The sequence below is a fragment of the Octodon degus genome, unplaced genomic scaffold (assembly GCF_000260255.1).
Source record: "Octodon degus isolate 3935 unplaced genomic scaffold, OctDeg1.0 scaffold00126, whole genome shotgun sequence".
Lineage (NCBI taxonomy): Eukaryota > Metazoa > Chordata > Mammalia > Rodentia > Octodontidae > Octodon > Octodon degus.
In genome coordinates, this window is record NW_004524702.1 from 2,326,989 (window position 1) to 2,340,086 (window position 13,098).

General features: G+C 49.5%; 1 protein-coding gene across 3 annotated transcripts in view; it reads left to right on the top strand.

The window, feature by feature from the left end:
- Positions 1 to 531: 531 nt before the first annotated feature.
- Positions 532 to 13,098, top strand: part of Snrk (SNF related kinase) — a 27,332-nt gene continuing 14,765 nt past the window's right edge. The window contains exons 1-3 of one of the 3 annotated variants that reach the window (XM_023700659.1): positions 534 to 599; positions 2,612 to 2,676; positions 6,646 to 7,339. In XM_023700659.1, the coding sequence (XP_023556427.1) occupies positions 6,751 to 7,339 (589 nt within the window). In that variant the 5' untranslated portion in view covers positions 534 to 599; positions 2,612 to 2,676; positions 6,646 to 6,750. Of the gene's footprint in view, positions 600 to 2,611; positions 2,677 to 6,645; positions 7,340 to 13,098 lie in introns of those variants that run through there. The other 2 variants (XM_023700662.1, XM_023700660.1) reach the window with 2 other exon arrangements.

Genomic DNA, 13,098 nt, shown 5'->3' on the forward strand with positions numbered 1-13,098 from the left:
TGCGCTTCTGTATCTCGCAGAATTTCGAGAGTGAGGTGTTGGAACTGGGCCAGCTTATTTTTTTGTTTTGATTTTTTTTTTCCAGTACTAGAAACTGAAGTGAGGGTTTTAGTACTGAGGTGATCTTCAGTCTTTTTGATTTTTTATCTTGAGACGGGAGTCTTACTAAATGGACCATGTTGGGCTTGAACTTGTAACCTTCCTGTGTGTGCCACCACGCCCAGCCCGGAGTACATCTTAGAGGAAGGTGCAGTCCCTCTCTGCCCTGACGTCGCTTTCCTTACCCTGCATATTGTCCCATTTTAAGTTGTATCTGGCCTATGCTATACATAGAAAATAATTTGGAAGGCTAGTACTGGAATGTTAGCAGAGGTTATCGTGGATGGCGAGATGGTGGAATTTTTTTAAACTGTTCTTTTTATTTATTTACCAGTCTATATATTTCAGTTACAATGCTTCTAAATTAAACTTTTTTTCATACTTGAAACAAAACTTCTAGAACAAAAGAAAGTGATCTGGTAAGTGAAAACAGCAGGCTGCAGGGTATGAATTGCATAGAATGAGCACATCTTGAAGACAAGAGAGACCATGTAAATACGGTAAGCTGACTGCCAGAGTGTTAGTGGTGCGAGCACTAGGGGTACTTTTTAATTCTGTTTTCATTCTGTGCTTTCCAGATTTTCTCTAAGAATATATTACTTTGATGGGAAAACATATAAAGGCACATGCGAGGTTTTTGAAAGGGTAAATTTGATAAGCTAATACTTGGGGTTTTTGAGACTTTTTTTGAAAAATCATCAGATTGTGATACTCTGAGGTACATAGCACTTGTGTGCTAAGTACATTTTAGGGTACCTGCTATAGCATTTTTATAGAAGTGAGAGATACGAACAGTGCATTCGTTTTTTCTTTCCTTTATTTTTCAGTACATGTTTATAGTGCAGAATGATTATGGGTACATTTCTCTTGGGGAGCCTGTCTGTGTAGGTAAGATGTCTCAGTTCTTTTTCTGTCCTCTACCCTCTTTGGTCCTTCCCAGTCTTTGTAACTCTTGGTCCTCTTGAAGCAGGGTGAACTCTTGGGATGTTTCTGCCGGTGAGGGCTTTCGGGAGGCATTCCGGGAGGCTCCTCCAGGCCGGCATGATTATTCTGGATGGTTCACCTCTGTTAACTCACTGCTTTTCAGCTCTGGCTGTGAGCTGAGGTTCAGAGGCACTCATTGGGCCTTCAGAACCAGCACCCCAGACTGCCACACTGCTTGCCGCAGAGACTGCGTGGAGGGGCCGCAGGAGCAGGCAGGTAGCATCCAGGGCTCTCCAGTGAGCAGAAGTGGACTCCAGCTCTCTCCTCATTCCCAGGCTGGGCTTGTGCGACCTCCCTTTCCTCCTCTGCTTTCTGTGTGGGCCCACCCTTCCCTGCTGCTTTTCTTCCAGAGGTGTGTGACAGTTGATACCCTACGTCAGAAGTAACTCAGCAGCTCTACATCTTGGAAGTAGAGCACATGCCCTTACGCTAGGATGTTGTCCAGTGTGTCAACTTGAGAAGCTTAGAAATTTTGGTAGTGAGACCCTGTAGACTCTGTACAAAAAGAAAGAGAGAAAGAAAGAAATTTAATGAACTCAGGCGGCCAGGGGCCCCTTTGTAGACACCCGGCGCCTGGATGAGAGCAGGCTGGGAGCCGTGCGGTGCTGCGCCGCCCTAGCGGGGAGGCCTGCTTCCAGTGTGAGGGAGGCGAGGCTGGCTTTTCCCGGGCTCTCTCGCTGCTGCTTTGCTGTCTTCTGCTGCCCTGAACCGTTGCGATGCCACCTTGCCTTGGAGCCAGCTGACTACTGACGTAACCTCCACAAACCCTGAGCTAAGCAGACCTTGCCTTCCCTGATTTTGGGTGTCGGGTGTTTTATCTCAGCCGTTGGAGAAAAGAAAGACGGAGTGAGCCTCGCTCGCTGTTGCCCCGGCAGCCGCACTGCAGTGACGCCACAAGGGCCGGCTGGCCTGAGGGCTCAGGTCTTTCTGTTGCTTCTGTGACCTTCAGTGGTGAGGAAGGGCCCACGAGGCCCCGTGGGAGTGGGCGTGGATGCAAGTGATCTGTTCACATTCTCCTTGCTTATTTGCTGGGAAGGGCAGGACTCTGGTGCAAAGGTTTTTGTCATCCCCAAAGCTAGCTTCAGAATTGAGTTCTGCTTGCGTGGTGGAGAAATGGCTTGGAAAGGTTGCCCTCCTTGGCTGCTGCTGTGAGTCTTTCCTGAGGCTCTGGGGTTGCTGAGGTTGGGGCCTTCAAAGGCAGGCAGAGGGGAGCCTCGCTGCCACCGCCCCCCAGGGTGGGGGAGCTCGTCGCGGGCAGAGTCCCCGGAGCCCTGGTAGCATAGTGCACGCATGGCTGTCCATTGTTGTCTCTTCCTTCTGTGGAATAATCTGACATTACCATTTACTGGCAGTCCCTTTCCTGGGAGTGGTAAGTTACAGAGGGCAAAGAGCTGTGGGAGACCTGGTGACTAAAGACAGGTTTTGCCTTTTTGGTACAGTTGTCTGGAATCTAGCCCAAGGCTGTATATGTTAACTTTGGACAAAGTTAAACAGAACTAAACTAAAACTCTTCTGCATTTTCTTCTAGGAGAAAGAGGCAGCAAGCACGAGCCAGTGGTGACCAGGATTCCTCTTCTGCGTGCAGTCTGCAGGGTATGTCCTTGCCTGTGCTTATGCAAGCCACGTCCTCGTGGAGGTGTGCAGGGCGCTGCAGGTGCTGGGAGAGTGTCAGATCCAAACACGGTTTGTCTCATCATAGTAGGATTAGACTGTGGCTTAGAATTTAAGAAGATGTTCACATTGAGAATGCTTTGCATCCAGCCTTCAGTTAGGCATGATGTCTTGTTTTTAGGTGTGAAATCTAATTACAACTTCCATCTCTGAAAAGGGGGTGCTTATCCAAAAGTAAGTTCTTGATAGAGTAATCAGTCCTTACAGTAACTGGTCACTGTAGACCAGTGTGCCCCAGGAAGAAACCTACTAGTCTTTTCTGAGCTTGCTAGGTGAAAAATCACTTCATTTTGCTGTTTTGTTGGCCCAGGGCTGGAAGAGAAACACCAAGCTGTTTCTTAGTTGTCACACCTGCATGGGTGGCACCCTGAAAATAAAAGATCTGTCTTTTTTTCATTTTTATTGCCATCATACGCAAATTTAACTTTAAGAGCCCCTAGGTTCATTTACCAAATCTGACAAACCACTTTCCTGGACACATCAGACTAAGTAGTTGAGAGGTGTGGGGGTCCTCAGGTAGGCAGCCAGAAGTGGAGCGGGGGCCCTAAGGCTGGCAACAAGGAGAGGCGCGGGGGCCCTAAGGTGGGCAGTGAGGAGGGCGCAGAGCCCTAAGGGAGTCAGGAGGAGAGGCGCGGGGGCCTTATGGCAGGCAGCGAGGAGGGCGCAGGGCCCCTAAGGGGATCAGGGAGTACCCTAAGGGGGGCAGGGAGGAGAGGCGCGGGGGCCCTATGGCAGGGAGCGAGGAGGGCGCAGGGCCCTAAGGGGGTCAGGGAGGAGGGTGCACAGGGTCCTAAGGGGGGCAGGGAGGAGAGGCGGGGGGGCCTTATGGCAGGCAGCGAGGAGGGCGCAGGGCCCTAAGGGGGTCAGGGAGGAGGGCGCAGAGCCCTAAGGGGGACGGAGGAGAGGCGCAGGGGCCCTATGGCAGGCAGCGAGGAGGGCGCAGGGCCCTAAGGGGGTCAGGGAGGAGGGCGCAGAGCCCTAAGGGGGGCAGGGAGGAGAGGCGCGGGGGCCCTATGGCAGGCAGCGAGGAGGGCACAGGGCCCTAAGGGGGTCAGGGAGGAGGGTGCAGAGCCCTAAGGGGGGCAGGGAGGAGGGGTGCAGGGCCCTCGGGGGCAGCGAGAAGGGCCCACGGCCCTAAGGGGGGCAGGGAGGAGGGGCGCAGGGCCCTCGGGGGCAGCGAGAAGGGCCCACGGCCCTAAGGGGGGCAGGGAGGAGAGGCGCGGGGGCCCCACGGCGGACAGCGAGGAGAGGCACTAGGAGAGGAGCAGGGACCTGGAAGGTGGGCAGGGAGGAACAGCCAATTCCATTCGCAGATCTGTGTCATAGAAATGGGCAGACTTGGTAAGATTTTCGTAATTGAGTTAAGTATTAAAAGATAGTTTTCTGCTGCCTTTAGTTAGCCTATATTTTTTACTCTTTAAAAGTAAACATGCCTGCACTGAAGTCTTTTGGGAACTGCTGTCCCAGTACAGCAGCCTTCCAGGGTAGCCTTTCTTGTTGGTCGTGCCGTCAGCATGGTTGTCTCAGAAGGCAGGGCTGATAGGAGCACAGGAAACTTGCTTTTCTTCCCTAGCACTTGTGCAGCCTCCTGATGCCTTATTTTAGAGATCTTAATGGGAGCAGGACTCATACCTGAGCTTTGGTTCTGAAATCCGATTGCGAGCTAAGGCACGTTCAGTTCAGGGCTGTACCCACCACGTCCCCGAGCATGGCTGGGCTTCCAGAGCGGGCTTGGGCTCGTTCCCGAGCCCTGGTGAGGACAGGTGAGGCGTGCATTCGGCATGCACCGGACCTGCGGCGCTCGCTTAGGGGAGGTGGCGCTGCTGACTGCTGCCCTGGCTCCTAAGATACAGAGTGCCTTCTGGTGAGCATTTCGCCACTGGCTCTTGGAGCCTAATTCAGGTTTCGAAGTGGCCCCAGGTAGGTGACTCAGGTCATTACTGAAGTGTGAAGAGCGTGGGAATGGCATTGTGCCTCTTTTTGAGACAGGGTCTCCCTGTGCACTTTGTGGCCCACGCTGGTCTCTGATGCACAGCGGTCCTCCTCCCTCAAGCTCTGGAGTGCTGGCGTTACAGGTACGCGCCTCCACGCGCAGCTGTGCCTCTTTTTTAGCTGGCATGTTAGCTCTTCAGGCCTTACTGTCCCGGTAATAGCACTGTTGGGAGTGTGCAGGGACCGCAGAGCACGGGCCCTGAAGCACAAGCGTGAGTTCACGCTCAGGCTGACGTCTAGCGTTCCTGCCTCCCTGAGGCCTCACACACTGACAGGGTCTGTGTCTCTGCCCGTGGGGGACAGCATGCTGACCTCGAGGCTGCCAGGAGCCACACCACGGTCCCGGCCGCTCACTGTCATAGGACTATGGTAGACGCCGGCCCTTCTGTCCTTTGAGATACAAACGAAGCATAAAGGAGTGGAATGCCATTGCTTGTTCAAAACTACCTTATAATTTCTTGGAATACTTTCACTTAAATCTATTAATGCAAGTACTATTCTTGTAATACCAGGGATTGAACTCAGGACCTTGCACTTGCCAGGCAGGCACTTACGGCACTGAGCCATCTCCCTAGCCCTATAAGTGCTACTTTTTTTTTCCTCCGTGGCGAACTCTAGGAAACACTACACTAAGTGCTGTGTATGTGTCTAAGATACAAACGTGTGTTGGAGCCTTGGAGGGCCTCCCTGCAAAGGAGCTTGTCCTCGGGACTCACCGTGCTCCTTGCGGGATCTTGTTATTTATTTCTATTAAACGTTAGAAAAAAGTATGGGTGTTCAGCCTGGGGAATTTAAAGGGCTGTATGAGTTTGTATAATTTTATACATTTTTTTACTTTTCAGGTTCATTTATAAGAACCTATTCAGAGTTCAAATCATAAAGGTTGAAAATTTAATTTTTTTAATTTAAATTTTTTTTGAGAGAGTCTTGCTGTGTAGTTCAGGCTATTCTTGAACTCACGGTGTACCCCAGGTTGGCCTTGAATTTTCAGTGATCTTCCTGCCTCAGCGTCCCAGATGCTGGAATGCAGGTGTACACTAGCACGCCTAGCTAAAAATTCTCTAAGAATACATACTTGATATTCTTGAAATATGAACAGGTCAAGCTTATGCTTGAGAGTTGGAAAACTATAATAAAAATAGGAACATAAAATAAGTCATAAAATAGTTACAAAAAGAGAGTCAGAAAGTACCTGTAGTAACAAGTACTCATTAACCATCTACCGTATGAAAGAACAAATAATTTGCCTTGTAAACATTTTGATGCACAGTTGAATTTTAAAATTTAGTACAAGTTTTGGACACTGTACTTGCTTGAGGTCAGCACTGTTCCGGGATGGGCGAGGGTGAAGCCAGCACCGCGCGTAGAGCCGCGCCTCGACCGGCCTCTTTGCAGCCTCAGGCACAGGTGTGCATCCAGGCCCATCTGCACGGCTGGCGCAGCTTCCGGGGCTTCATGTGCTTTTAGCTGGTGAGTTACAGACTCCCTGCACTAAAGGAGCTACTGTGGAGTGGTAGGAAGAGGGGCTTTTGTCCAAACGTTCATTCCTCTGTTGTCCCTTTCTTGTCAGCTCTTACCTTGTTTTTTAAAGAGGATAGCTGAAATTAATTTGGGGGAAAATTTTTTTCTAAACATAGCTCATCAAGGTTGTGCTTGCTTATTTCTGACATTACCGAAATACCGCTTCTAAGCTGTTTATTTTTCAGTTTGAAAAATTTAATTTGATATTTAAATTCTCAAGCTTTACTTTGTCATATAAACTCTAAATATAGAAATAGGTTCTTATAAATGACCCTGAGTCGTTCTGTCTCAATTCGGTTGCTTTAAGCATCTCCTAAAATGGAAAGAAGCTGAAGAACATTTCCAGAACCTTGACTTCGCCTCTCTCTCGCTTTGCAGATGTCCGCGGCAGCACTCGACGCGAGTCGCCCGTCTTCCGCAGGTGCCCGGCTGTGAGCAGCCCCGCTCGCCCAGGCTGCGCACTTTGCCCTCAGTCGGAGCAGCATGGCAGGCTTCAAGCGGGGCTACGACGGGAAGATCGCGGGCTTGTACGACCTGGATAAGACCTTGGGCCGGGGTCACTTTGCTGTGGTGAAGCTAGCCAGGCACGTCTTCACGGGGGAGAAGGTGGCGGTGAAAGTGATTGACAAGACAAAACTGGACACTCTCGCCACCGGACACCTGTTCCAGGAGGTGAGGTGCATGAAGCTAGTGCAGCACCCTAACATCGTGCGCCTGTATGAGGTGATTGACACCCAGACCAAACTCTATCTCATTCTAGAGCTTGGAGATGGAGGAGATATGTTTGATTACATCATGAAACACGAGGAGGGTCTCAATGAAGACTTGGCCAAGAAGTACTTTGCTCAGATAGTTCACGCTATATCTTACTGCCATAAACTCCATGTGGTCCACAGAGACCTAAAGCCAGAGAATGTGGTCTTCTTTGAGAAACAAGGTCTCGTAAAGTTGACAGACTTTGGCTTCAGCAACAAGTTTCAGCCAGGGAAGAAGCTCACGACAAGCTGCGGATCTCTTGCGTACTCTGCCCCAGAAATTCTGCTTGGTGACGAGTATGATGCCCCTGCCGTAGGTAGGTGGGGACCTGTGTCCAGTCTTTGCCTTCCTGACTCCCTCAGCTGGCTGAGTCCACGGTGTGTTGATTTGGTGGTTTACCTAAGAGAATTTCCCTTAGCTGCGCCTGACCTGACACGTTGGGTGTCGCCGAACAGCACAAGGGCTGGTGGTTTATTCTAGCCTTTTGATGGCCAATGCCCAGGGTATTTGCTAGCATAAGGGAAAACTGGAATTTTTTTTCCTTAAGCTCTGAGTTCTTTCTCTCTCTTAGATTTGTTTTCGCCACTAGTCATAGCCATCCCTGTTCTGTGAATATTTGAGACCCTGAGTATTCAGGAGCCTCGTTGGAGGGTTGTAAGTATTCCAACACATCGCCATGAGTTTAAGTATTGGACTCCTGTGCTGAGACGCGTGACTTTGGGTAGTCCTGACAGCTCTGTGCTTCATGTCTTCATCTGTACGATGGGATGAGGCAGACACAGGCCTGGCATTCCCATTGGGCCTTTTTTTTTTTCACAGTGACCGTGCAGCAGTGGTCACTGCCATCTCAGTTTGGGATGGAGCGCGGCATGCAGAAGCCTGCAGTGTACTGGGTCCCGGGACAGGCAGCCCCTGTGCGCTGCTGTTTGCTGCCTGCCTTTGGGCTCTCACACTTGCAGGAGCCTCCGGTGGGAAGTGTCCAGTGCTCCTCAGGTCCAGCTGTCCCTTCCCTTGGTGGCATATCTGCTCCGAAGGTGGTGTGGTTATTTTTAGTTTGTTAGGATTTGTTAATCCAAAGATGCTTTTTAGTGTTTTAATTTAATAATAGAAATGTTCATCGTGGAGTTGCAGATGAGCGACATCAAACTGCCTGCTTTCCCATTTGCATTCTGATTATTTGAAATGCAGCTTAGAGAAGGCTCATGACAGGTGTACATGGCCTGACTGTCACGGTGAACGCTCATGCTGTGGAAAGGACAATGTTAGTGGCTTCTGCCTCCTACAGATGTCCGGGCCTCACTGGGGTCTTTCATTAGGATAGTTGAGCCAGAGATGTTGGATTAGTGGAGCCGCTCTAATCAGAAAATGAAGCCAGGTGTTCACAGAAGAAACAAATGTCTTGAGTGTGAAGACCTCCAGGCTCGTTACAGGGAAAAGCAAATTCAAACCACAGTCAGACAGTTGCATACTTGGCATATGGAGAAAAACTGAAGGCAGGCAACGCTGAGCATTACATGCAGCGCATCGGGCACTTGTGTAATTTAGACAACAGAGAAACCCGGAGGTGGTGGTGCACCCCTGTAATCCCAGCACTCGGGAGGCTGAACAGAAGGATCCCTGCAAGTGCTGGGCCAGCCCGGGCTACGTCATGAGACCTGGTCTCAGTGCCCCCAAAGGATAAACATTCAGGCTGCTGGCCCGGCAGCTCTCCTGTGCATGCATCAAACTTGCGCATTCAGAAGAGTTTTCAAAGAATGCTTTTAACATACCTGTGGCTGCATTAGGAGGTAGGCCGTCCCGCGTGAGAGGTCATTGCGCACCACACCACGCTGGGCGTCGCTCAGTGGCGCGCGTGCCATGCACCGGAGCGAGCACCAGAGGAGGGCAGGCCACTGCTGTGGGCCGGGCCGGCGCTCCTGACGCAGCTGGCGTCTGACTCGGGTGGTGGCTGCACGTGCTGGTTGTAATTTTTTCTTGGATGTTGAATATTGCATAATAAAGTGTTAAAAAAAAATCACAAAAACGAATGCAAGCCTGCTTGAGAGAATGTTCCGAAAGAAAATTGGTTGGGAGCATCTCATAATTTCTTTGTGAAAAAAGTTGGATGGGGTTCATAGCTACTTTTTTCAGTTTTGCAATTTTTATCTCAATTCATTTTGTGGAGTGTGATTAAAGTAAATATAAAAACAAATGAGCAGTTAATCTTTCTGTTACTGTCCTCTTTTGTTTTTTGTGCCAAAATCAATGGACGATTTCTCACAAAGTTTTAGCAAAGTCAAGTGTGGCCAAAAATTCAAATCTGCTATTAAATTGATATATGATGCTAAATAAAAAGACTTTGGCTTTTAATTTATTATTTTAAAAGACTGAAGTCTTTTATTTATGGTTTATGAATAAGGTTCTTTGGTATACTTGTTCTTTAGCATTGAGATTTAGCTTAGGAATCAGCTTTATTATTGTTTTTGTAGAATCAAACTTGATTTCACTTAATGGCATTTTTGTTTTTAGGATTACTGTTTTTTTCTTTCATCCATATTCTTTTTAGAATCTGGTTTCCTTCCCCTCCTTTTCTTACTTCTGTGCTGTCTTGGCCTCTGGCAGCTGCATTTAGTGGCCCGGGCCGCCCCTGCCAGTCTCCTACAGCTCAGACTGCTCGGTTTCTTGTTGAATCCAGGTCAGTTAGCAAGACTCCTCTTATTTGTTATTAAGATGGGGTAGGTCTATCTTTTCCTTTTAGTTCTGGTTTTTAGCATCTTAATTCTAGTATGTTGAAGTCAGTAAATATGGCAGTTGATTTCTGCTTTGGGAAACATTTTTATGTTTGTTTTAATACGTTATACTTTTTACCATGGTAACTGTTCCCATAAAGTTTTTGTGTTTTTGGTGCATGTAGTTTTATACATAATTGATATTATTCATCATGTAGTTTATTCTCATACTATTTTGTGTGTCACTCTGACCTGTCATTCTGTGTTATATTCAATTTTTACTGTATTTTCAAGCCAAACCTTACATTTATCTTGAATGATTTATACTCTTTATCAACGTGAAATTACTTATTTGATCTTTAACCGTCCTTCAGTTCTATTTTGTCGCTCTTGTAGGTTTGTCTTTTTTCTCTGAGTGGCCGTCGCGCTGTGGCTAGGAGCCCTGGTGCGGTGCCGCCGGTGGAGCTCAGCTCAAGGGTGGGGCGGAGCTTCACTAACTGCCTTCTAGGTGAGCCTGGTGCACTCATATTTGTCATTACCAGAACATAGAAATACTTGTGACTTATCACAAGTTAGTATAATAGCAATAGTTTATAATATATGGAAATTTGTTAAAATTTACTACCGGAATATTTGTTTCATTTAGCACATTATGTATCTTATATTTTGTTAACTATTCCAGCCTTTCTCCCTCTCAGTTTGCAGTGTACAGTCTGTTTTTCTCTGTGCGGGTCTCACCGTAATATCTGCAGTCAATATCTGTGTTATTTCCACCCTGAAGGGTGAGGATAAAAATCATAATTTTTAATAAATTTTGATTTGCTTTTATTTACATTACAGTATGCTTTAATTTTATAATTTTCTTGGTTTCCATATCCTCCACTTGGATTATTTTTCTTTTTCTTCATTTTGTTTGTATCTTTCTGAAAGAATTTGTGAAAAATTCTCCAAGTCCTTGCGACCTAAAAGCGTTCTCACCTTTGCATGATAATCTGAGCACAGAGACAGACTCCCGGCTGTGCTCCCGGCTGCTTTCCTGCTGTCTTTCTTGCTCCCGGAGCTGCAAGGGGCCCACTGGGTCCTTGCCCCAGAGGTGGCATCTGCCCCAGCTCTCTGTGCGGCCCCAGCTCTCTGCACGTTGCTTACTCTTGCATGCGGGCCCTTAACGCTTGTCTTTGGGTGTCCCTCGTGTCTGATGGCCTCCGGTGCCCTCCCGGGCCTCCTCCTGGCGTGTGTGCTATTAGCGCTTCCATCTGTGCTTGGCGACTCCTGGTGACTGCTGCACGCAGGCAGCGCTGCAGGGCGCTCCCAGGGAGCGCGGGCCCAGCTGCGTGGCCCCACTGGGTCCTTGCCCCAGCAGAGGGGAGAGGCGGGAGCAGAGGCCTCGCTCATCCTCCGGGCTGGGCGGGCCCAGCGTCGCCTCCTGAGTGAGTGCCTGGGAAGGGCTGCAGCCTCCAGGAGGCAGATCTTGCTGGGGGCTGCGCATCAGGCGCCCCGGGCGGCGTGGGGGCTCCGGGGGGCCTGGCGTAAGCTGCCCTCATGGGGTTGGAGGTACACGGAAGACCTGTGCGAAAAAGCCCAGAATCTGTCATTGGGCTTGAGCTCCTGGGGCAATGGCAGTCTGCATTGAGAAGGGTCTGGCTGGGCTCTGCAGAGCCGGGTTGCCTCGGCCAGAGTGGCCCAGAGAGTTTCTGCTTAAAGGGCTCTTGAAAGCAGCACTTAGGAAACAGTATGCTTGTCACAGACCATGAGCTGTGACGTGAAGATCTATTAAATTCTAAAATGGCAAAGCTTTCTTAGATCACAGATTTAAGTTTTCAGTAGTTATGTTGAAACATGGCCTCTAATTGCTTCTACTTCTCTAAAATTTTAAGTTAAAACGAATTAAGTTTATTATTGAGAGCAGTAGTGTCCCACTTGTGATTTGGGGTCTTCCTAGAGTGGCACAGCTCTGGACCTGGAAACCCCTGGCCTGCAGACAGACTGGCGTCAGGGCGCCGTCTCCAGCCCTGCGGCACCTGGGATTGCCGGCTGGGGCGCGACATAGCTGAAGTCTGGCTTACGTAAAGCAGGGCTCCGTGTTAGTGCAGCGCAAGGGTTGGAGGTCGTTGGCTTGTGTGTGGCCTTTTAGAAAACGCAGAGCCGGTGGGTTGCCTGCGCTTCCGGCACTCTGCGGCTCAGCCCTGAGTGCGCCTGCAGCGTGCGGACGCTCCAGCTCTTGTCCTCCTGAAGCCGTGCTTTGCCCCTCATTGCACTGTTACTCTTCCCCAGCCCCTGGGAAGCCTTTGCCACTCTGGGAAAGCTGGGGACAGATGAGCACCTTCAGCCTCATAAACGGCGGCAGCACAGCCCTGCGTGAGGGTGTTCTCCAAGGGCCGCAGACAGGCGGGGACCACACGGCCCGCTCCGTCCACTAGCCGAGTGGGAAGAACACGGGGGCGGGGGGAGGCGGTGAAACTGTCCCTGGTTGAAGTTGACATGGTTCTCTACATGGAAAATGGCAAGATAACCACAGATTCCTAGAACTTATGAATGTAGCAATTTCACAGGATGTAAAAACTATCAGAAAATTAATTGCATCTCTACAGTACTAACAATGAACAACGTGTGGAGATCAGAATTTTACATAGTATTATTTACAGTCATATCAAAGAAAATTAAATACCTAAGCATGTATCTATTAAAATACATCTAACAGAAAATTATGCCGAAAATTACGAAACGGTAAATGAAGAGCACAGTACAGCGTGTTTCCTTGGTCTCCGAGCTGTGCAGAAAGCGAGGTCCCGGGGCTGCCTCCCTGCTGCCGCAGCCCTCACCGTGACCCTGCTCCCCGCTCTGCAGGTCTCTGCCCTGGCTGAGGCCTGGCCCTGGGTGCATGGCGCTCCTGGGGTCAGCCTCGCTCTGCCCCCTGCAGCCCCTAACTCTACTGCCCACAGGGGCAGGACTGCTGGTGTCTTTCTGGGTAGGAGGAAGGGGGTCCGAGGTACTGTCTGGACCTCTTTCTGGAAATTTGCTCTCAGGAGAATCTCTGAAATGCGAGCTGCCGTGGGAAACTAGCAGAAGGGCAGGCCCTGACCTTTGCCTCTGTTTTCTCACATGTTGTTTGCAGTTCCATTTAACTTTCATAGTGCTCTGGTATTTATATTTAGGCAGCAGTTTACTTCTAAAGTAGGGATTTTTCTCCTTTTTAAAAAATGCTGGATTAAAAACTGTGCTGGTGCATATGTGACCGTGGGTCTGGTCTCCTGGAGCTTCAGAGCTGCTCTGCAAACCCCAGAGGACAGGAGCAGCTTCAGTGTGAAATGCACAGAGGGGCGGGGGCTGCTTCAGTGTGAAATGCACAGAGGGGCGGGGGCAGCTTCAG